Here is a 24,733-nt window from a genome sequence, read left to right as displayed (position 1 = left end):
AAAGCATCTGGGCATTGTTGGCACATGATGGCATATATGATGTTAGTAGAGGAGCATGAGAAAGTGCCCGTGATTCTGTGAGTTTTCAAGATGCTCAGCTTTGTTCCTAAGCTAATTGCTTTGCTTTTCCAGATCTTATCCATCGCCTTCAAACTCATTCTTGCCTTTGCTATTCTAGTCCCTATTTCCTTCTCACAGTCTAGATCATACATCATGTTGCTCCTCAGACACGTGAACTTCTCTAGTTCGATCCTGTCTATACTGATCTTCCTTCCGATTTCCTTATCTCCAAATGCTGTTGTTTTTGTTTTATCAATGTTCATAATCAGTCTGTACCGCTTCCCTCCCTCATTTAGCACCTACACTGCTCTTGCTAACTTCTCTTCATCTTCTTAAATGATAACTGTCATCTACAAACCTCAAGTTGTTGATTCTCATCCCATCCACAGATTTCCCTTCTACTTTGTCCTTGATCTTGTCCATTGCTCTCTCTAGGTGAATGATGAAGACACCTGGTGATATTGGATCTCCTTGTCTTGTACCTCTACTTGTTCTAAACCAGCTTTCCAACTCCCCGCATGTTCTCACTGCTGCCTCCGCATTGCTGTTGTTGATATAGGTCTGCCTGAATTATTTAATTCAAAATAGTTCTTTGATAAAAATGTCATGTCAAAATGGAAATTTCTGTATTTTCAATTCATTTTTTCTGGTTTTCATCAAAACTTCCAAATGTTTTTCAGTCTAATTTTCTTTGCAATTTTTTTCAACAACTCCTCTTTCCCTCCCCCACTCTGAGGGCTGGGGAGGTTTCATTCAAAAACCCAAACGTTTTTGAAGAAAAAAACTGATGAAAAGAAAATTTTCATCAAAAATGTTCATAGACAAAAACAAAATTGTTGATTAGAGGGAAATTTTAGTTTTTCCCTGTGTGCAGGATTGAGAATTGCTTGTAACGTACCACCTTAGCATCTCGATCCACAGAATGTTTAAAATGCAGAATGTGGATGACCAGGCTGAATAATCCTGACTTGCGGAATTCATCCTTCGCTGTGGCGTTGGCTGAGCCATTTATGCAGGGAATTATTTCTATCCCTGTCTTGTTAAAAGATAGCTCTTTGAAATAGTAGGCATCCTTCAGTCTGCATAGACTATGGATCGCGCCCTTTAAAGTTTCAATTGAGGACTTCATTTACAGCATCTACTGTGACTATAAAGACCCACACGAGAGTGACAGTCCTTGCTGCATCTCTTGCAGATGTAGTGGGTGTCTGGCAAGTCCTTATTGTGCTTTCTGTGCGCTCGCTTCTCCTCTGCTAGCTGTCTGATCTTCAACTCGCCCTTCTGAAGGCCCTTGTGTAACCCCTGCCTCCATCTGCTGCGGTCGTCTGCTAGATCTTCCCAGTTGTCCAGTTCGATGTCTACCTCTCTGAAGTCTCTCTTGCAGACATCTTTGTAATGCAGCTGGGGGTGTCCGGGAGGTCTTTTGCCAGAGGCTAGCTCACCATACAGGATGTCTTTTGGAATCCTTCCATCGTTTATCCTGTGGATGTGGCCAAGCCAGCGGAGTCGACGCTGCCTGAGGAGGGTGTGCATGGTTGGGATTCCAGCTTGCTCGAGGACGGTAGTGTTGGTCACTCTGTCCTTCCATGATATTCTAAGGATGCGCCTGAGGCAGCACAAGTGGAAGACGTTCAGCCTCTTTTCCTGGCGGGCATATAGGGTCCAAGTCTCGCTGCCATAAAGGAGGGTGCTGAGGATGCAGGCTCTGTAGACTTGCATTTTGGTGTGAGTGTACAGCTTGTTGTTATTCCACACTCTCTTGCTGAGTCTGGACAGAGTTGTGGCCGCTTTTGCGATCCTCCTATTTAGCTCAGTGTCCAACGACAGGGTGTCAGTGATGGTGGACCCGAGGTAAACGAACTCGTGGACAACCTCTAACGTATAGTTGTCAATGCTGATTGATGGGGATTCAGCAACATCCTGACCGAGTACGTTTGTCTTCTTTAGGCTGATGGTAAGCCCAAAGTCCTTGCACGCTTTGGAGAACCGATCCAGCAGTTTTTGAAGCTGGTCTTCTGTGTGAGACACTACAGCAGCATCGTCTGCGAACAGCATGTCTCTGATGAGGACTTCTCGCACCTTAGACTTCGCTTTCAGCCTTGCAAGGTTAAACAGTTTCCCATCAGATCTTGTGTGCAGCAAGATGCCCTCTGTTGAAGATCCAAAGGCATGCTTCAGGAAGAGCACGAAGAAGATCCCAAACAATGTCGGAGCAAGCACGCATCCTTGTTTGACGCCGCTCCTGATTCTGAAAGCATCCGATAATGCGCCGTCATATTGGATGGTTCCTCTCATGTTTTCATGGAACGACTGGATCATCTTGAGTAACCTTGGAGGACAGCCTATCTTGTGGAGCAGTTTGAACAGACCATCCCTGCTGACCAAGTCAAAAGCCTTGGTCAAGTCGATGAAGGCTATGTAGAGTGGCTTTCTCTGCTCCCTGCACTTCTCCTGCAGCTGCCTTAGAGAGAAGACCACATCAACGGTAGACCACTCTGCACGGAATCCGCACTGCGATTCGGGGTACACCCTTTCAGCAATCTTCTGGAGTCTGCCAAGGATGACGCGAGCGAACAGTTTACCAGTGACGCTTAGGAGGGAGATTCCACGGTAGTTGTTGCAGTTGCTTCCGTCTCCTTTGTTCTTATACAACATTACAATGTTAGCGTCACGCATATCCTGTGGAACCTCACCCTCTTTCCAGCACAGGCACAGTAGCTCATGCAGGGGTTCCAGGAGTGTATCCGCGGCACATTTGATTACCTCTGGTGGTATACCATCCTGACCAGCCGACTGGTTTGAAGCTAACTCTGATGAGATGATTCCAGTCATTGAAAAGAAGCGCGCTGCACTCTTGGAGTACAAACGCTCACCGAGCCAGAATACCCAGCAAGCACTTAGAGAGGCCAGAAGAACAGTACAGCAGACAGCCAGGCGCTGTGCCAACAACCACTGGCTCCAGCTATGCAGCAGCATTCAGACCTGTGCCGACTTTGGTAATCTCAGAGGAATGTACGAGGGTATGAAGAAGGTATTAGGACCCACCCAGAACAAGATGGCACCTCTGAAATCCAAATCTGGTGAAGTCATCGCTGACAAAGCCAAACAGATGGAGCGCTGGGTTGAGCACTACTCTGAGCTGTACTCACGCGAGAACATTGTGGTTGACGCAGCCCTCGATACCCTCGAGCTCCTACCAGTAATGGACGAACTGGACCAAGAGCCGACTGTGGATGAACTGAAGACAGCCATCAACAGCATTGCAGCTGGAAAGGCCCCTGGTCAGCTCTATGAAATAAATCTTTTGATTCTGAGATACACATAGATGAACATATTCATTAGCTCAGTGAGGTGATCTTGTGTATGTCCTTGGCTTTTCCCAGGCAACTAGAAAAGACAAGAAGTGTATTAAGCAGAATCAGGATTGTTGTTAGAGAGCCTACAATCCTGTGTAGGTGTGGCAGACCTTTGTATCCATGTGACTGGGAGCTAGACTCTCATCCTGCAAAGATGCAGGCACATGCCTAATTATACAGATTGAGTTCAAAGAATTCACATTCCCTTAGATTCGCAAGATAGCAGACTGCCATCAAAGTTAACAGGACTACATGCTGTGCATGAAGTTAAATGGGTGTATAAATATTTGAAGGATCCGGACCATCCAAGGACAATAAAAAAAAAGCAGTTTGTAGACGAGGTGGGCATATGATTAATATGATGAAAGCTGTTTGCTTTGTGGATTTGTTACTTTAAAGTAAGGATTTAAAAAGTGACAGACCAATTCAAATAACTGCTCAGACCTGTTTATATATACATGTAATTAAATAGTCAGGGAGCTGCTGTCCGTATATTTCATTTACTGCTCTGTTGCCGCTCAGAAAAACCCTCCCTTCCCAGTACTGGTTGGGCTGTGGGCTCAGTAAAACAACGGGCTGGAGCCCCCGCCCCCCTGCAAGCCACGCCGCAGGCAGCGTGTGCCCAGGAAAGGTGCACAACAGGCCCGGCTCCTGTGGCCGGGACCCTGTTCCAAGCGCCGGCTGGCTGAGGCCCTCCAGCATCTCCCTCCAGAGGCGCCCGGCCGCCCGCCCGCTCCGGCCTGCACCCCGTGCAAGCGCTGCCCGCCAGAACCCGGCCGGGGCGCTGCACGGACAGAACCTACAGCCAAGCCGCCGCGAGGGGCAGCCCGGGGAAGCGGCCGGCTCGCGCCAGGGGAGCCCCTGACGTCGGTGGCGCGCGCGGCGCGGGGGGAGGAGGAGGAGCCCAGGCGGGGGCCGGTGCAGGCAGCTTTATTAGCCCCGCAGGTCGGGCTGCGCTGCGCTGCCCGGGGAGCAGGCAGGACTCGGCGAGCAACAGGCGGCCCCGCAGCTACTCACCCTGCCCGGGCTCCTGCTCTGAGCGGCGGACACGTGGGCTGGCGAGCAGCCCGCGGAGGAAAGCGGCGCAGCGCCGCGGCCACGCTGGTCCCGGCTCCCCTTGGGTGCAACCCACGCCCACGCGCCGGCGGACCTTGCAAAGCCGTCCGGGGTCCCCGCGCGCGCGCACCGGGTGCTTTTTCTGGGGCGGCGGCAGCTGGGCTCGGGATGGTTCTCCTGTCACTGCTGGTAGTTGCAGCCTCTCTCCTAGAGGCTCGGACTTCAGCGGCTCACCAAGTAAGTGGATGCAATGTGCACGCAGCTGTGCGCGCCCCTCTGCCCCCCTTGAGTTCATGCACTTCTTTCCTGGCTTGGCTTTTATGGCAGGGGGTGGGGGTGGTTTGGGTTTTCTGCCTTTATTTCTAGGGACTGATTGCTCTTGCTCCATCTTGGTGGGACGACTGCTGCCGAAGAGCTCCCTCCTGTTAAATTGCTGGACAGTGTAATAGCAATAATTTATTTTCACCTACCTCCACCGCCCTCTGTAATGTTTCCCTGGGTTTTATGTAGGGCATTTTCATGCACGTGTTTAATTGCTTGACCTCAAAGGAATTATTGCTGCCAAAGCTATCATTTAAACAAAAAAGCAGTCAAGTAGCACTACTTGACTGCTTTTTTGTTTTGATAGTATATAGACTAGCACGGCTCCCTCTCTGTTATAATTTGAAGTTATTAGTCTACACCGTGATGCCTAGTATCAGCAGAGAGAGAAGAATATTGCCACCACCACCAGGAGAGTGGCTCTCTTCTTTTTGTTATCGGTCACCTTCCCTCTCTCCTGCGGCATCTAGAATCCTGAAGGAAGCTAGGAGCTGGTTTGCTTGTCTCCCGCCTCCCCCCATTTCATTGGGATCCCTTAAGAAATGCATTCAAAGAGAGATTTTTTTTTTCAAGGCGCTTGTAATTGTCTTCTGGTCTCTTTCATGCCAGTGAGGAAACTGGCGGCCCAAGAGGAAATAATTTGGCTGGAGGGGAGAGAGATCTATTATGCATGTGTCAAAAGGGAATTGCTTGCCCCATCCTTTTGCTGCAAAGTTTGACAGATCGGAGGAGGTGGTGGCTGGTGGGAGCTTTTCCTGGCTTCTCCCTTTTCTGTTTCTGGGCTGTCTTTTCTTTGCCCCTTTTCTTTTTGCAGAGTTTAGTGTCCTCTCTTCTTTCCCCAGGAAGTTAACCCTACCAAACCTGAATGAGTCCTTAGTCTGGCAGCAGCTTCCCTGTGTCCCATCCTGCAGCCAGCTGAAGTCAGTGGGAGTTTTGTGCTTGACTCAGCAGGCTAGGCTGCTCTCTCTTCTGACTTGTGTGTGTATAGCTCTCCTATCTCTTTGCATGAGTTATTCAGCCAGATGCCTAACAGCCTATAGGTAGGGAAGGGTAGTTTGCTTTCCTTGGTTTTCCTAGTACCAAAACTGTCTGCACACATACCCGACTATTCATTCACAGTCCTACTCTTCAGGAATCATAGCTCTAATTAATTTTAAGGCCTTTCTTAGGCCACTGGAATTATTTTTTGGCACAGTGTCACAATTTATAGAATGGTTCATTCAGAATTAGGACTTCTTAGCTGCTCTATTTATGTTAAACTTATTATAGAATCTCTTAGTATATTGGTGGGAACAGCTGGTTATTCAGTTAGGGGAAAATGCCACTGTAGAAAACCAAAAGCAGAAATGTAGCAACAGTGCAATACGTACCAAGTGATTTTCCACCTTCCAGAAAGATACATTTTGCAGTAACACATCACATAATAACTAAAATAACAGTATTGTGTGTGTTGTTTTTGTTTTTCTCTCTCTCTGCAGGCTGGTAAAGAAGGCATGACCCAAACAGGTAAGCATCATGTACTCTTTTTTCCAGAAAGTACAGTGAAATAAATAAGCCGAATAAATCTGTTTATTTAATTTTTTTCTTGGAGACGACACTATTAGTGCATGTGCAACTAACATTTTCACACTTTAACTATAGTTTTCTTCCCAGTAGAATTGTGTAGTTCTGCAATAATGTAATTAATCTTTATGGCCTCTGATTAGCACCCTCACACTTATTCAATAATATCTACTCTTTCCGTTTTAAAAGAACAAAACCAACAGATATTAAAAAAATGAAGCATGTTTAAAGCATCTATTCACATCTCATGGCAAATCAGGTCAAGGGAATCTTATTATGTGAGTACTTTTTGAATGAAGGAAGGAATACCTACTCAGTTATGGGCAGGACAGAACATTTTTGAACAGCATCTTGATGTTGTGTTTAAGCATTTAACATTTTTTTAAAGCTGGAAATATTTTGTTGTGATGAGAGTGTAGAATACGGGGTGAATAAGGGAACAGAAAAAATGGTTTCTCCGTCAATATCCATTGGTCACTTTAAAACCTTATCATCGCCATTATGAATTTAAATCACTTTTTTCTTTGAAATACTAAAGTTCTCAGTGGATTGTGGTTAAAGTAAGAGTCTGGTGATTCTGGAACAAATAATCTGTGGGCACAGCTCCATCAGTTTAGCTACTGCTGTGCCCATTTACATCAGATAATTTGGTCATCTATCTTTATGGAAAGGAATGTGTTTTAGCTAGTACAATATAGGAATAGGTGTCTTATCTCGTGGAGTCTGTTCTTGAGTTAGTATTTGACCTGGGGAGTATAGTCTTAGTTATTACTCAGTGGGCCCATCTATGAAAAGCTTGTTTCAGTACTTCACCGGGATGTTCTGAGGTGTGTGTAGTGTTTTGTGTACAATGCTTTCAAATTCTGTAATAAAGGTGCTATATAGGAGGCCTTGCTCTCACTCCACTAACCTTTCTCAAATTGTCACGGAGAGATAGCTGTGTTAGTCTGTATCCTCACAAAGCAAAAAAGCAGTCCTGTAGCGCTTTAACATCTAAGAAAATAATTGATTAGGTGATGAGCTTTCGTGGGGCAGATACATCTTCAGATCGTGAAAATTCTGATAAATGAAAACTGAGGCAAAGAGGGTTTAACAGAAAGATAGAAAAAAATGAAATGAACACTGATGAATCAGCTACATGGGACACCTACTTTTCCCAGTTGAAGTTTTAACCCTCCAGCATCTGCCAGGTGTTTCAAAAGCAAGCTCAAGCACTTTCCTGAATTGTGGAGGTCTTTTTCTTCATTTCAGTTCTGGCAGAATTTTAGTGTGTTGCGGTTAATTTCCACTATTACTTATGAGTAATGGGAAATGAGGCACTTATGTGGGTTTACATTTAATTGGCAAACCCTTTTTTTTCCAACTGTGTGCTGACTTTGTGTTTTGTGTTCTGTTTTTTCCATGTAATTTGAATTGTTCTTGAGTTTCAATAACTGTAAGCTATACAGAAATACTACTCTTAGAAATTATATCATACTTGAGGGGAAAAAAAATCCTTATCCTGGAAAATACATCTCTTTTCTCCCTCTCTCTTATTTTTCTTTTTTAATCTTTTTTCATGTCTTGGTTGACATAATCTGGGAGTGTTCTTGAAACACCCACAAAGACTACGGATGTGATCTTGCATACGTGGGGCAAACCTGGATCCCTAGGTATAACTGGACTGATTTCTCCTTTTTTAGCTTGAGGTGGTAATAGGAGCCTTTGCGGTCTGCAGCTCCTTTTGAGCGTAGCTGGATTTGATGTCTTGTAAGAGCTCACTACAACTTACTTTCACTGCCTTCAAACTCTTTAGTGACTGTTTCTTGGGCTGGTGAATTTGGTCCATAAGTTTATCCATTCTTCTTTGGATTCTAAGTGACTAGCTTTGCCCATTGTGTTTTCCTGAGCAGGTAAGAATCTTGATGAAGTAACATGTTTTCATTTAAAATAAATATCTGGCAGTTTTATAAGCACTAGTTTTTGCCCTGATTTGTACCAGAAAGGCATTTTATATCATTTTTTAAAATGTCTTTAGTCCTGTGAAATCTGATTGCATTTCCCTCTGTAAGAACATGTGTTGTTTACACAGTTTCAAGTGTTTTCTGCTGCTGCGTACATGCAGTTAAACTTGCCTTAGAACCTCCTCTAAGTATGTACCAGCATGTTCAAGTATTACTTGCAGCTTCTTATGTACTCTTCTTTCAACTTTAGTCTGTGGCTGCTCTGTTCAGCAGCTGATCTTTGCTTGTGCCCTGAATCATCATGTAAGATGAGTTTAATTACATAAATTAAAAAAAACATATAGCATGTATAAATGCAGTGAGTTGCACTAAATTAATGTATTACATTAGTGTGTAACTTAATGCAATGAATAGGTGCACAATAATTGTCAGGCAGAAATCTTATTGTGTATAAGACTATTTCAGATGTTGGAATGAGAAAAGCATTACTGAGAGACAGTTTGAAACTTTGTTGGAATAGCTCCAGTCTGCGTGCTTCAGAATCCCACTGTGTGTACGTGCTGGGAGTTGACAGTGCTGTTAGCCCTACCACTTGAAGGGCGCTTTGGAGAGATTGCACATCTTGTCTTCTCATCTGGATAAAACAGTTCTATTGGGATGATGCAAAGGGTCTGTAGCACTACAGAAACTGTGAAAAATAGCAGAAAGATTCCTGTATGGCCATTCAGGAAGGGAGTACTTCAGATGCTAGTTGCACCGTGTCAAGCTCACAATACAATTTTGAGGCCATTTGAGGAAAATATTTCACTAGCCATTAAACTTGAGAGCCTCGATATTTTTTTTTTTTTTTTTTTTTTTTTGTTTACCCTGCTCAAGTTTTTTTCTTTTTAAAAGAAGTGCTGGACAAACGCAGTTCCTATTGATGCCTGACCTATCTGGGGCTCTGGAGGGTATCACTCTGATTCCATCTTCTGTTTCCACTTACCCTGACCTTGCTTTTGGCCAAAAAGTGCCAGATCCAACTCTGAGTCTGGCGTGTGATAATTCTGAACTGGTTAGGATGGACAGAAGAGAGCAACCAAACTTGCTTCTTAACCTCAAAGCGGTCTCAACAAAGGGGAGATGTATTATATTCTATTCTATTGTATGATGTATTGTATCATCACCCATCTCCGGGGTGAGAAATACTTTGCTGAACTACTGGAGCAACCCTGTTCAACTCAGCCCTTTGGCTTTTCACAGCCTCTAGACTACTGTGATAAAGTGGCAACTGTACTAGATGCTAACCATTTATCTAGAAATGTAAGAATTCTAAACAGTTCTTCCCAGTTTTTCCCTTGAAAAATAGGCTCTGGATGCTCCCACCTTAGATATGTCACAGTAGGTAAAACACAATGTCCCTTTATGCCCCAAAAGCTGATAATTTGTTATTTTTGTGGTTTTAGCTTGAAGGCCACCTCTTAGGGCAGGTTGACCCTTGATCTGAAAGTCGATCTTAGGTACGCAATTCCTGCTACACCAGTTGCGTATCTAAAATCGACGTACTAAGATCAATTTATCAGGCTGTCCTCACAAGGAGGTCGACAGGAGAAACTGTCTCATCAACCTTCCTTACTCCTCGTGAGAATGAGGAGTACCAGGGTAGACTGTCAAGCCCTGATGGTTCTATTTAGCGCATCACCGCTAGGCATGCTAAATCGAACCCCAGATATACCTTGATGCATAGACGGATCCAAATTTTTGTTACAACTGTCCTTCCCATATGATGTGGGCATAGCATGTTTTCTGATTAAAATGACCAAATAAATACATTCTCCACTATTGTATATTGTCAACTTGGATAGTGTGTAACATACAGTATGTTATGGTAGAAACCAAGGAGCCAGATCTTAGTGGTAAAAGTAACACTTATGGATGTCATATTCTATTCCTGCAGGTTTCCAAGATGCTACTTCTGCCTTTGAATATTACGTGGTAGCTATTGTACTCCATCCTGCATAGATGCTATCACTTGTTGTAGGGCTATGATAAATTAATCAGTCTGAGCTAGATTCTGCCACCCTGTCTGGCATGGAATACACCCTACAACTGCTCAAAGTAATCAGTAAAGGGACTGAAGTAGTCTGATTGTACGCAGATGGCAGAAGTTGGCCTCACAAGCTCAGTACAGATTCAAGTTGGAGGAAAGAAACTCTGGTTTAAACCCTTCTTCATTGTTAATGATTAACAAAGAAAAACTTCTGAAATATTAAACCAAACTTACAAACTGGCTTCCCGTTAATTAGATGCCTACCTAACTTGTCATGATTTCTATAGGTGCTAAGTACTCATTGCCTTGAGTGGAATTTGTAGACATTCAGCATTTCAGAAAATAAGCCTACTTATTTAGGTGCCTGTCTGTGAATCCGGTGCTCTTACTTTGTCCAGGTTCCCAAATTTTGACCAATACATCCTATTGAAAGAAAAGAAAACCCCTTCCATGAGGATACAGGTTGCACCTCCTAAAACTGTCACTCCCTTGTTCATCAGGAACAGGGATGGTCCTGAAGCAGAGAGCCTGGGCAGGATGACAAGCTGGAGCCAACATCCCCCAGCAGCTGTGCGGGGCTGGAGGAACTGGCATCCTTTGGCAGCAGGGGGCAACATGGGGCCAGGGCAGGAGTTTGCATGGCCCCACAGCAGCTGGACAAATAGCCCAGTGTGTGGCGGGGAGGGAGCGGGGTGCGGGGGATGTTAGGCAGGGTGCCTGCTGTGGGCCCATGCATGGGGCTCCTCGGATTAGGCAAAATTTCTTGTTTGAGACTGGTCAGGGCGGTGCAACCTGTACAATCCTTCTTCCAAATGTAGTTAGGTGAAGAAAGTGAAGACATTTGAATTTTAATTTTGGTTCTAATAAGGTAATTAATGGCATGTGGTTCAGCTTTGCTAAAGTCTTAATATTATTTAGATTTTAATACATATAACATAAGCATTATACAGTTGTCACAGAAATTTTGAGACCAGTTGAAAAATGGAAAAAAATGTAACTTAAACTGCACCTCTTTCTCCTCATAATTTTCACTGATTATTAGTAAAACTTGGAATTAACGAAACAGTGCAGCTGTGAAAATGAAGAATTGGAAAAAGAGAACACCTACAGATGGAAGAACATTTCCATCTACTGCAGCCTACAAACACGGTTGACTGAAGTCAGCAGAAGGGTTTGGATCTCTTCAGTATTTAAATATGTGACATTTAATTTTAATTGCCACTGAACAAAAGAGACTTCCTTTTTCCAATTCACCATTTGCAGGCCTTGGAAACTCATTTGCTGATGGCAAAAACTTTTAATAGTCTTTTCCTACCTCCTTGTGGTCAGCTGGCTGTTTTCATTGTTAATGACAGCAATTTGCTTGGTCCCACAACCTGAAATCTGGAAATATTACCATAAAAAGTACAAAATAACTTCTCAAATGCAACTGTTGGAAATCAAGGATGTTAATGCAGAATCAACTTTGCTGCCAAACCAGGTAATTTTAACTGTGCAGAATTGGCTAGTGATCGGAGATATGAAGTTGATACAGAGACTTTAAATGTCATGGAAGGGGCACTATGAGGATGCCAAACCTTACATCGCAGCCTGTACAACTAGCCATGATGGTGTTGTACTATAGCAGAGGTTTTTTGGAGTGCATGGAGGGTAAGAAATAGACTATATAGCTGGGAGAAATTGTTCAATGTAGCAATTGAGAATTTCCCAGTTACATTATCGGTACTCAGTAGTTGGTTTGTGTAAATAGGTACTGGATTGCTAATGGGTACAAGAGACTGTTACTTGTTGTTCCTTTGAATCTGTTTCAGGTTCAGAGTGGATATGTTTTAGTTCATTTAATTAAGTATGGTTATTTGGAGAACTTTCTGTGGCACTCCTTGGTATCTTAGCAACTGAATAGTAAAGATTTATCAAAGGGTACCAAAAAGGTAGGACTGCCCTCTACTCCTTCCTGCACCAGTTTGCAGGGATTGGGACTGGTTAATTCTTTTTGCACTGTCTGTCTTTGTGCATGATAGTTTGAGGAAATTCTGCCTTGAGCCAGGTGTGCCTCACACATGCTCAGTAGGTGGAGAGATTTATGCATCAGTTTGGTTTAGAATTATTGTCTTTGCATAGAGAATTCTCTTCCTTCTACCATCACAATAAGAGTCATGGATAGCCGATAGCCTAATAGCTTTATTCAGTAATGGTCGTTATAAAAACAAGGAGTTCTGCTGCACATTAGAGGCTCACGCTACGTCTGGTGTATAGCTATAACTCAAAATAACTTCTGCAATTTGCTCAATTCAAATTGCGTAAATCATTTCAAGTTAACTTATTTTGAATTTGGTGCCATCCATACGGCAGTGAAGTTCAAAATAAGAGGCTATTTTAAAGTTTCCACTACCCCTCTTGTGACAAGGGGTAGCAGAAATGGAATACCACGCTTGCAAGGGCACTGCTCTTTCGAGCACAGTGTTTAGCGATGGAGTTGTTATTTCGGAATATGTTTGTTGCCATTTTGGGATACAGTTGTATCCTGAAATAGTAACCACAGTCTAGACATAGCGTAAGAGATTTATTAGGGCATAAGCCTTCATGGGTAAAACCCAATCCATCAGATGAGTTTGTGTGGAACTTACAGAGGCAGGGGTATATGTAAGAACACAAAAGAAGGGCTTGTCAAGTGTTGGACCAGGGTTAATGAGTCTTATCATGTGCCACATTCACAGCATTCCTTGCAGAGATGTGACTATCAAAAGAGGGGTAATTGCTTGTGTAGTAAATTCACCCCCTAAGATTCTTATCCAGTCTTATGCTGAACATGGTAGAGCAGGAGTCTGCAACCTGTGACTCCAGAGCTGCATGAGGCTCTTTAAGGACATCCTTGTGGTTCTCAGTGCTATAATTGTAAAGTTTAAAACAAAATACAAACCTTTTCTGGTTATTTTTGGTAGATTGTGAATGTCTAAAAGCACAAAGCAAACAACTCCTATCTAAATAGCAAACAATATGTGATCGTGAAAGGTTGGATTACTCCCCTTTGTGTCCTCCAGAGAGAGAGAATGTTCGGGAGTGAAAGTCCAGAAGACAGTGGTACAAACAAAGTGTGAGGAAATAGAATATGTAAAGAGTATGTGAATCTGTTGCAGTAAATATGTGTCACATTATAGATCACTGTGTGTGAGCTGTTCTCAAAATAGGTGTTACAGAAACATGGTTTGATGTTATTTATTAAGGACCGTCTCGTATTCACATGCATTGTGGCTCTTGAATTATTGAGGTTTCTCACTGATTTGGAAAAAATGGCTCTTCTAACTATTTTGGTTGCCAACCTCTGTGGTACAGGGACCTTGCTGGCCCTTGTATTTCACGTTGGTGGATGTACAAGTGGAACGAGTCCCTGATGGTGTGGCTGATATGGTTAGGTCCTTTGATGGTGCTGCTTATATAGGTATGTGGACAGAGTTGTCATTGAGTTTTGTTGGATGGGTAGGTACCTGGATTAGTATTTCTGTGGTGTGGTGTCTGCCTGCTGCCTTCATTTTGGGGGGCTGTCTATCGGCAAGGACTGGCCAGTCTCCCAAGGTCTGTGAGAGTGATGGATTGTTTTCCAGGATAGGTTGTAGATGTGCGAGAGGAGCTTTAGCTGGGGGCTTTAGGTGATAACCAGTGGTGTTCTGTTGTTTTCCTTGTTGGGCCTGCATTGAAGGAGGTGACACCTGGGTACTTGTCTGTCTCTGTCAGTCTGTTTCTCCACTTCTCCAGGTGAGGTGTTCAACTTTTAAGAATGCTTGATAAAGATCTTGTGTTTGTCTCTGTCTGAGGGATTGGGACAGATACGATTGTATCTTAGGGCTTGGCTGTGGACAATGGGCTTGTGAGGTGTTTCGGATGGAAGCCAAAGTCACGTAGTTAAGAATAATGGTAAGGAGGTTTCTAGTATAGGGTGGCATTCATATGACAATCATTTATGAGTACTGAAATATCCGGGAATGGATCTCCTGTATGAATTGGTCCACACTGAAGTTAATAGTGGGGTGGAAATTGTTGAAATCCTGGTGGCATTTTTCAAGGGTCTCCTTCCTATTAGTCCATGTGATGAAGATGTGATCAATATATCAAAAGTAGAGGAGGGGTACTAGGGGACTTTTTGCTTAATATAAATTAGGAGCTACCATCACTGATTTAATGGATGTTTCACTGGTGTAAAATCAGTATAAAATGCAGGAATAAAAGGACCCGGTGTCTCCTGGTTGGGGACATATGGTGGGAATTAAAGACACAGGCTGTGTCTACACGGGCACATATCTTTGAAATAGCCATATTTCGAAGATTACTAATGAGGCGCTGAATTGAATATTCAGCGCCTCATTAGCATTAGGACGCATTAGCATTAGGACGCAAATGAATTAGCATTAGCATTCATTAGCTAATGAATATTCAGCGCCTCATTAGTAATCTTTGAAATGGCCATTAGCATGGCTATTTCGAAGATATGTGCCCGTGTAGACACACCCTGTCTACTGATCGGAATAAAGGGATTTCAAAAGGTGCGGGTCTTTTCGAAAAGGATCCCTGTGTAGCTGTGCCGAGCCGCGCGCTTTCAAAAGCTGTGCTTTCGAAGATCCGCGGCTGGAAGCGTCCTAATGCTAACGAGGCACTGAATATTCAATTCAGCGCCTCATTAGTAATCTTCGAAGTATGGCTATTTCGAAGATATGTGCCCATGTAGACACAGCCACAGAGACTCTCGCTTGAGTAACTTAACCATGCTCCACTTGACGCTTAAGTTTAAGGATGGTTAATCATTCGCTGGCTGAATTGAAATAAGTCATTGCTATCATTTAACTTCCTATGTTGTTGCCAGTCTCATAGAAGACTAAGAACTGAATGGAAATGGAAGAAAAAAAGTTTCCTCTGCCAACTAAGTGGTTCTTCCAGGAGACTGATGTGGGACTATGCAGTAACATGTGCTGCTGCTGCTTGTGTTACACCTGTTATACAGTAAACATAAAATAAATATAGAGATACACATCTCAAAGAGCTGGAAGGGACCTCAGGAGGATACTGAGTCCAGTCCTCTTGACAGGACCAGCCACCAAACCTTTATTTTTAAATCTATTTGCCCCACATCCCTAAATTGCCACCTAAAGATTGAGCTCACCACCCTGGGTCTAGCAGGCTACTGCTCCAGCCACTGAGCTATCCCTCCCCTTGCATTTCCTCAGCTGTCATCCTGGTACCCTTGATATTCACTTGTGCAGAAATGTGTATCTAGAACCCAGTTTAAACCTTACAGATCAGCTACTTTTTCTATTTATCAGGCAGGACTTATGGTCAAGTCCTCTGTTCTGATGAGAATTGATGGAAAGCAGGTAGGCAAAAGTGCCTTTAGCCCATCTTTAATCTCTGCCCAGTCTAGGCATGTTTATCTGGTTGGTGCATGGGCTATGTTAAATCTGTCCCAAGACTGCCCTGGCTTGCACAGCCTCAATGGCTAGGCAGCTGGGCTTTCTCACGTCTCCTTTGTGCCAAGGTCAGGGAGCACTGATCAGGTACAAAAGCGGATCCTAGAGCACCCGAGAACTCTCCCCTGGAGATAGAACTCACAGCATATCGAACATGCCAAGGATCTTCCCCAGCTCTGCTCACAGTTGGTTTTAAGACACTTTCTCCCTTCTCCTTTGTTTTTGATTATATTCTACTTTGAGTTTCCGGAGGAAGGGAAAAAGTAGGTCAACGGATAAAAAAGACATTAATTGAAGAGCTGCAGAGGAAAGAGACAGAGTCACTTTGACTCCTGTCTATTTGACTGTGTGTTCATACATTTATTAACATTTATTAACAGTGGCTTCTGCTGGGATGATGCTAAGAATCCATCTGATATAATTTTTACATGATAATTCAGTTTTCTGAAATATATATTGTGACTCTGCAAATGTCGCACTTTGGAAAGCTGTGGTGTGGGGCTACAAACTGCTTTGTTTAATGCCCATGTGGAACAATCTTAAAGGAGAATACAAACAAAAGGGTTTGCTCGTTTTGGCTCTTACACTGAAAGCGCAAGGAATCTCCTGAATACTCTGAAATGGGAGGAGTTCAGTCCTTGGGTCTGTAATGTGCTTGAAGCCGAAAAGATATGAGGGACAAGTGTGATTGGATAGATACGTTTGTGCGCACACCACTTAAGTCCTAGAGCCTTACAATCAAGGTGCCCACCCAGGCACATCATCATGGGTTCACCCAACTTTGAAGACCTGGCCCATGTTCAATTTTTGTTTTCTTTTTATTAAGTTTAAACATGCTTGCTACCACATGAAGGTACTAAAACATTGTGGCTTTTTATGCAATCAATGTAATAATATGTCTGTGGTTAGAATTGAAGTGATGTAATAAGTTGAATAAATATGATGTATTTGAAGGGACAACTTTATGATTGTCTTGAAGTCAGTGGAGATCTGGCAACGGATGACATCTGCGAGACTGGGCTTTAGCTGAAATTATTTTCTAGCTGTGTAATGTGGTGGGCAATGTTTTGTTAAAATCCAAAACAGAAAATGGATTTTATCTCTGCATGTTTGTGTAGCACTGAGGAGAGAGAACAATGTTATGGTACAAACTGCTGTGTTAGGGTAACTGTAAAGACAGGACTGTAGCACAGGAAAAAAAAAAGGAAATTCAGGATTGACTTTGAGGTCAAACAGAGGAGTGATCTCTAAACTAGTGCTGGGGAATCTAACTAGATGCACTCTATCCTTATGGAAGGGAGACTAAGTTGACATCACTCAAATACTGTAAGTAGTCGGTCACTGGGTGCTCTGCTCTCCATTGGGTGGCACCTTCTGTTGCAATACAGCTGCTTCCAAGCACAGCCCTCTAGCCAGGTCACCCTGTGATTTTGCTTCCTAGGGGTGGGGCTTTCTGGGTCCTGCATCAGGCAGTCCTCATGCCCACTACCTGTCTGTGTCATTTTGCAGTGACGGGAGTCTTCCCGTTCATTGCCTCGAGCAATACCACTCTTCACTGGATGATGGGGAAGGACTCTGAAAGGTTCCCCCAAAAAAGTGAAATCACAGAACCCAGGCCCACCCCTTATGGCAAGTTTTAGTCCATTGACCTACAGTGAACAATTAAGGTCTGAGACTTCACCAAACTTAACTGCTCTATTTCTCCAACTACTTCCTACCTGCTTTAAGCTTCTTCACTAGCCATGCTAGTCATCCCTGTTTCTCCAGGGTCTACTAGGTAAATGCTTCCACATGGGCTCCTAGTTTTCCTTCCCTCATGGAGAGAGTGAGGTTATGTCTGTGCTTACCAGGAGATTGACTTGTTCAGGGTCAATCTCATGGAGTTTGATTTATTGTATGTCGTAAAGACGCGCAAAATCGATCTTTCTGGGATCCACAGTCCACCCTCCTATATGCTGGCTCTCGTGAGGAGTAATGGAGGTTGGTAGGAAGATTCTTCTCTCGACCTCCCTCAGTGAGGGCAAACCTTGCAGTCAATTATGGATACGTTGATTCTAGCTACACAATTGCCGTAGCTAGAATCGCATATCTGCAGTGAACTGTAAGGTCCAGTGTACGCCAAGACTGAGTGGAGGCTTTCCTCTTGCTGCCTCCTCTGACCATGTTGCCAGCCTCCTGGCTCTGTAGAAGGAAAGGCTGCTCCCTCAGGTAAACTCCCATCTAATTAGCACCTTCCACCCAGGCTAAATCTCACTCTTTTTGTAGCTTAATTGGCTGATTGGGCCCAATTGGCCTAATGCAGCTCTCTCCAGGCCAGTGTGAGAAGCACAATCCGTTCTATAGGTGTAGATTAAAGCACTTCCAACCTTATTTTAATTTGTATCTTCTGGCTCCACTGGTAGACTCCTTTATATGTCAGTGGAGTGAATGGAAGTAAGGGGTCTTAAATTCGCATGTGAGTCTCGAACTTACATCACCTCTGAATTTAGGTCCCATGTGCATTATTCATCTTCTTTGTCCTTTGTTTTCTGGCGTCCACAGCATATTACTAATTGTGTTTGGGAGGAATATGGAATACTCACATACAATGGATAACATAGATGTAAGTGAATTACTTTGGTCATTATTATTATTTTGGGAGCTTCTTATTCTGTAGCCATGTATCTGTTCCCCGTTTTTCAAATCTGTTCTTGTAACTCATCTCAGTTTATTTTTGTGTGTGTTTTTGTTTTGTTTTGTTTTTTTTTGAGCAGATTTACCAAAGATCAGACCGAGGCAGTATGGGTTAGTGACTCCGATCAGCACCAGTGCGGATGGAAGCTTTATCTCCAATATTCTGTCTGCAAGCCATCAGAGAAGATTAGCAAGGGATGTGTCCCAAAGCCCCAAACAACTGTATTTTAACATCACAGCTTTTGGAAAGGAATTTCATCTCAGGCTGAGACCTAACACCCGTCTGGTGGCTCCTGAGGCTGTAGTGGAGTGGTATGAAGACTCTGTGGAAACTGGAAATGGAGCTGATGCTGGTAACAAAAGTCACACTCAAAGCGCAACAGAGCGGATATGGAAAAAGGAACCTCTGTGGACCAATTGTGCATATGTTGGAGATATCACTGATATCCCAGGAGCATCTGTTGCCATTAGCAACTGCGATGGTCTGGTAAGATTCATCCCATGGCATATGTATTTGGATCTTTATTCCTTTTCCACAAAGATATAGTTACTGTTAAATACCTAACAGTTATGGTATGATTTGGTTAATTTATTTTTCCAAATCCATTAGAAATTGCACATTTGTTTTATGTGGAGTCACCGGGCCTCATGCTGGAATACCTACGCTGCTGAATTTATTCTTTATAATATCACAGTAGGAGAGGTGGAAAAAAAATCAAACCTCTTAGCATTGTCTTTTGCTTTTGTGGTACATTGTAAACAGGGAACATACGTGTTACAAAGTTATCATTAACAGTTTCACAGTTAGAGAGCTTAAAAGTTATAAATAGATAAGTAAATGTATAATTTTGAGGTACAACAAATTCATATGCTGATCACCTCCAAAATAACAATGACACTTGAAAAATAATCAGACATGTTTATTTAGAAAAATGGGCCCTCGTTTATTTTATATTAATTAGACAGGTAAAATTCAGTTTAATTGGTTAAATATTATATTTAACCAGTTAAATGGGGAGCATTCCTGGGGGGGCACACCAGCCCAGCCAGAGCAGCCTCTGTCCCACCTGCCCCACTCTGGACAAGGGCTGCTTCGGCTGAGCAGCTGCACCCTGGACTGTGATCCAGCTGATGCTTTTGAAGAGCTAGATCAATATTAAGGATGTTAATGGTTAGCCAGTAAGCCTCACAGTAAATGCATGAGACTTACTGGCTCTGGTTAACTGGTGGGGGTTGGAGAGCCCCGCCACCTTCAGTGAGGTTGAGGGCTCCTCCAGCCTTCACCAGTTAAAAGTAACCAGTAAGTCTCATCTGTTTAGGGTGAGGCTTACTGGTTAACCGTTAATATCCCTAATATTGATCTAACTCTTTGGCAGCATCAGTTGGATCACGGTACTTATGGGTGTTGTGTCCTGAAGGTACTTTTGACCTGGTTAGATGTTTAGTGACTGCATATGCAGTTTATTAACATAAATGTAGCTTCTGGGAAGATTAATGTCGTGCTTTTATATACTGTTCTTCAAGAGAGAAATGGTATGTGCAGGCTTGCAACGACAGATGTGTCTCTTTTTTTTTTTTTTTTGTAAAAAAAAAAAAAAAAGTCTTCCCGGCTTGGATACCAAACACATAAATGATTTGATCTTATTCTGCCATAGGTACTAGCCAGCTATGCTCCTTTGTTTCTGGAATGCAATGTGAAATTGTGCATAATTTATTTCACATGAGCTACTCACTGCATGGGTTGTTGAACCATGTACAGTATGTGAATCATATAGAGTTTGGGGCCATGCTCTGTTAAAACTCTCACTTTTTCCTTAATTAAAGGAAGGGATTAATTATTTATTTGTTTATTTTAGTTTATTTATTATTTGGTAGTCTGTAGCTAACATGCTCAATCGCTGGGTTTTTTAAATTCCCGTTTGGTAACAGAATGCATAATTTACAAAGATGCATGCAGATTTTTGAGCCAAGTGTGTGTCTGCTATAAAACTCTCGTTCTAAATGTGCTGCCGAGGCTGGGAGCTGTGTGTAATCAGCAATCCTGAATGAAGTGCCTGCATTAAGTGAGACGATGCTTCAAGACAATACATGGATTAGACAGAGTTGGATGTAGGTGTACGGCCACTTATGCAAAGAAGATAAGTTCTTGAGAAGCTGCCCAGATTGAGTTAGCTGGAATAGAGTAGTTGTTGTTGTTGTTGTTGTTGTCCTCACTAACCTCCACCGGCACAAGCAAAGGACAGCAGGTAACACGGGCTCCTAAATCAGGGATTGGCAACCAGGACTAGTGGGTGGGCCACATGAGTGGGCCTCCTTCACCTCATTGGACCACAGCAGCTCATGGTCCACTGGAGTTCCACCTGCAGCCCCCTTGTATGCCCCCCTTGCCATGCCCATTTCTCTTGTGCATGAGAGCCTCACACTTAGTTTTTCATCCCCCTCCCTCCCAGCACTGGACTCTGTTCCCACTTCTCCCCTCCTTGGCCCTCCTTGAGCTGGAATATCATGAACAGCTGATTCGCATCATTCCAACTCAGGGAGGCTTGGGGACTGAGTACACATCAGGAGAGTCGCAGCTCCTCTGAAAGTGCTGCGTGGGAGGGAAGGCTGAGGAAGTGCAGGGGCTCTGGTGTCCCAGTGGACAAGAGACAAATGGGAGAGATGGGCACCTGGGGATCTGCCCACGGGCTGCAGGTTGCCCAGCACTGTCCTAAATTAAAGGAAGGGAATCTGATAGTTTTGTGGCATGATTCCACCCCTGATCCCAGGAATGTGCCTCCTCCAGGGTTTTTATGGTTTCAAGGGGATGGTCCAAGAAGAAATGCTTTAGACCATTAATGCATGGTATTCAGCCTAGATGTCCTGGAGAAGAGTGTGAATCACTGCACCCAAATTGCTACCACTTCGAGAAGTAACATGTCAGGCCACACACATGCATCTCTTCCCCTCCCCACCCCCCGGCCTCCATCTCCATCAGGATCCTGTACAGGGGTGAGTGGCCTGTCATTGAAGCAAGGTCAGAGGTCTGCACTGATCAGCAGCCCTATGTATCTACTTTTCAGGATCCTGGAAAGCTGTGTACTTGGGAGTCCACAAGTTCTGATATTTCTGTACCCCTCCTTCCCAGCTCAGACCATAGGAGTGGGGAAAGTCAAGTGAACTCTATAATATTCCTGTACTGGACCCCCTGAAAAACCCTTCCCATGTGTATGTCTATTGGATGGCCCAGTTTGCTCTTTGTTATTAATAGAAAATTTTGCTATAGAATTTAATAGGATTTAAAATTTGGCCCTACAAACACTCAACCAATGTTTGACATCTGACTGAGGAGGTCGTTGTTAGCTGTCTTATGCAGAGGTGAAATATGAAGCCCCAAAGACCTGCATTGAGGCATTCAGGTAAAGTGGGCATTGAAGTTTGAATTAATTCATTAAACAGATCTGTGTTTGGATTTAATTACTAGTAACTAACAATATTAAAGCCTAATGAACATCTCATAGAACTGGAAGGGACCTTGGGAGATCATTGAGTCCAGTTCCCTGCCCTCTTAGCAGGACCAAGCACCATCCCTGATAGATTTTTTTTTTTTTTAAATCTCTTTGCCCCAGATCCCTAAATGGCCCCCTCAAGGGGTGAGTTCACAACCCTGGGTTTAGCAGGCCAATGTTCAAACCACTGAGCTCTCCCTCCCTTCTCCTCCTCTCCCAAATACAAGGCAGGGCCAGTTCATCATAGAGTAGGGGAATTTTGTCCCTAATGGGAGATACTTAATTTCACACCTTCTGTGCAGCAACTATTTCTACTCTGTTTCCGTGTGTTTTCTTTTTCTTTTCTTTCTTTTTTTAGACCCTCACCCCATTGTAACCTGATTGTCAGTGTTGGCTCCAGTTCCCCTCGTTTGCTTGTGCTATTAAAACCACCAGGGACTGGATCCCAGCCTCCTCTCCAGCTGTCTTGCTCCACTCTACAAAACAGGCCTGACTAGCTACCAAGGGACTCCCTCTGCATAAATGGAATTTCTGTAGCTGCTTTGCCACTCCCAGTTCCTGGCCTCCAGAAAGGAGTTGTCACTTAGGGGAAAAGAGGTGTTCTGGACCACTCCTTCACTGCAGCTTTTCCTAGCTGCGGAAATCGTCTGGTGGGGCCATGGACAACCAGTGTAGAAGCATTCTGCAGGTTAGTTTCATTTATGCTTGTGATGAGTCTGCTCCGTTACCAGCTCCAGAGCATGGCAGACAGAAACTGGACTGGGAGCAGGAAATATTAGGACCATGTGGCTATTGGAAAGGTTACTTCAAACTTTAGAGGCATTTTGAAGTTTTCCGGTTGAGTCATATAATTTTTTTTCTTTCCAAATGTCACTATGGTAACAATTCACTGCCTGTATAGTTTATAAGGTAAGTTTTGATATCTTGAGTAACTAGAATGGAATACTTGGCTTTGTACCAGTCAATGAAAGTCCTGGCAAATGTTTGTTTTGTGAGTAAGTAATCTGAAATAAGGAGGTTTTTAATAAAAATTTCAATATAAATGTGTAAGCTACCTGCTGGTGGTTGGGCATGATCTGCATTTCATTATATTGTACTCGTCTGTATATTACTAGAATTTATATTGGCTTATTACCAGGTTTCACACTTAGCAGTGAGGTTATGTTGCTGTCGAGAAAATTAAGTGGCCAGATTGTTCTCTGTTATGTTGACATAAATATATAGAGAACTCCTGGATTTACACTGGTGAACTGAAAGCAGAACCTTTGCCTGTGGACTTTTCCTGCATCTGAATTAGTATTTCAAAAACACTTAACCAAATTATCAGAATTCTCTCGGTACAAAGCTGTTTGCTTGGCTCTTGTTGCATAAAAAGTATGATATTAACAGCTTGTTTTCAAGATTTCAAGGCAAATTCTTATGTACAAATCCATGTAGTGTTTCTTAAAGGTTATCTGTGTTTTTGTGCCCCAAAATGCATACTTAATCAGTAATCTTGGAAAAAAAACACCTGAGTAATAAAGTAGAAACTGTCACCTTTTTATGTTTTAAAGTTATATTTTATAATTATAGTTTTGTGACTGGCTGGCTAGAATTATGACATATGAGCAGTTAATGATGAAGCTGTAACTTATAAATCCAGTTGATGTGCAAATGGCTTTTCTGAGTGAATTTTTTTTTGGGGGGGTACATTATTGCAGAGGTTTGATAAGGCCAGGAGATGTGTTTACCAGAACTACATTTTGTAAGACAAGAATATGTACTACTTAATGTATTCAGGAGGAAAATTCGACCATGATATTGCCTAACTTGAGTTTTGCTACGCACGGCAGGGCTGAAGACTTGTTTTTGGCAAGAGTTTCCTTAAGTTTTGACAGTATATAGTTGCTTCAATCATCACAGCAAATGGTGGTGTTCATAGTTTGTCAGGTACCGTTGTAAGACTTACAACAAAGGTTACGACTTGTTTTACTTTCCACAGGACTTCACAGTGCAAAGTAAATCTCGCCAGATTTTGTGCAGCTGTATGGAGCCACATTCTGTCATGATTTAGCCTCATGCTACCCTGTTCAATTTAGTGAGGTTGCCTGGGAATATAAGTCCACTCAGAATTGGCCCTTCTGCAGATCATCAGTGTAGTCTGCCTCTACAGGGGCAAGCATTAGTAATCAGAAAATATTTGGAAAGACAATATCTTAAAATTCTGTTACCTTAAAGGAGAAATTTTGAAGGAGCAGTAGAAGAAAAGGGGTAAACTTGGAAGACTATTAATGGAAAATTTGATTTGCTTTCTAGCAGTTCAGCTGATTAATGTCAGCCTGGCAGAAGGCTAAAGAGAACAATATCCCTCAAATGCGTGGGTCTGAGAAATCAAAGGCCGTGATCTTTGTCTTTGGAGAAGGACAAAGCAGAAAAGCACAAACTAGCTTTGATCCATAGATAAGTGACTTGTTGTGCCGACTGTAGAAGAAAGGATGCCAAAAGCCAAAGCACTCTCTAAAATGAATTTTTGTGAAGCCATCCAATGTTCACCCTCTTTATCAGTGACATCAGCATATGTAACAATAATGTACACATGAGCAACCCCTTTCAGAGGAAGATATCAAAGCATTTTATGGACTGTAGACCTGTGATGCACAAGTGATGTAGGTACAATAGGTAGTAAGTGTACAGCTTTTGTAGAGAAATTGTGTAAGGTTAAATATAAAACCTGGGAACCATCCACATCTTCTATCCCCCAGTCCTGTTCTTAGACCTTTCTTTTGAATGATTACCAGAAGTCACATCT

General features: G+C 43.0%; 1 protein-coding gene across 2 annotated transcripts in view; it reads left to right on the top strand.

Annotated features, from left to right (window-relative positions):
- Positions 1 to 4,349: 4,349 nt before the first annotated feature.
- The window catches only part of ADAMTS3 (ADAM metallopeptidase with thrombospondin type 1 motif 3), a 210,730-nt gene continuing 190,346 nt past the window's right edge, over positions 4,350 to 24,733 (top strand). Inside the window, exons 1-3 of one of the 2 annotated variants that reach the window (XM_074993798.1) lie at positions 4,350 to 4,709; positions 6,272 to 6,299; positions 18,538 to 18,944. In XM_074993798.1, the coding sequence (XP_074849899.1) occupies positions 4,641 to 4,709; positions 6,272 to 6,299; positions 18,538 to 18,944 (504 nt within the window). In that variant the 5' untranslated portion in view covers positions 4,350 to 4,640. The remainder of the gene's footprint in view (positions 4,710 to 6,271; positions 6,300 to 18,537; positions 18,945 to 24,733) is intronic. The other variant, XM_074993799.1, reaches the window with a different exon arrangement.

Source organism: Carettochelys insculpta, chromosome 4, assembly GCF_033958435.1.
Source record: "Carettochelys insculpta isolate YL-2023 chromosome 4, ASM3395843v1, whole genome shotgun sequence".
Classification (NCBI taxonomy): domain Eukaryota; kingdom Metazoa; phylum Chordata; order Testudines; family Carettochelyidae; genus Carettochelys; species Carettochelys insculpta.
Note: the sequence above shows the minus strand (reverse complement) of the source record. Positions and strands in the feature narration are given on the sequence as shown.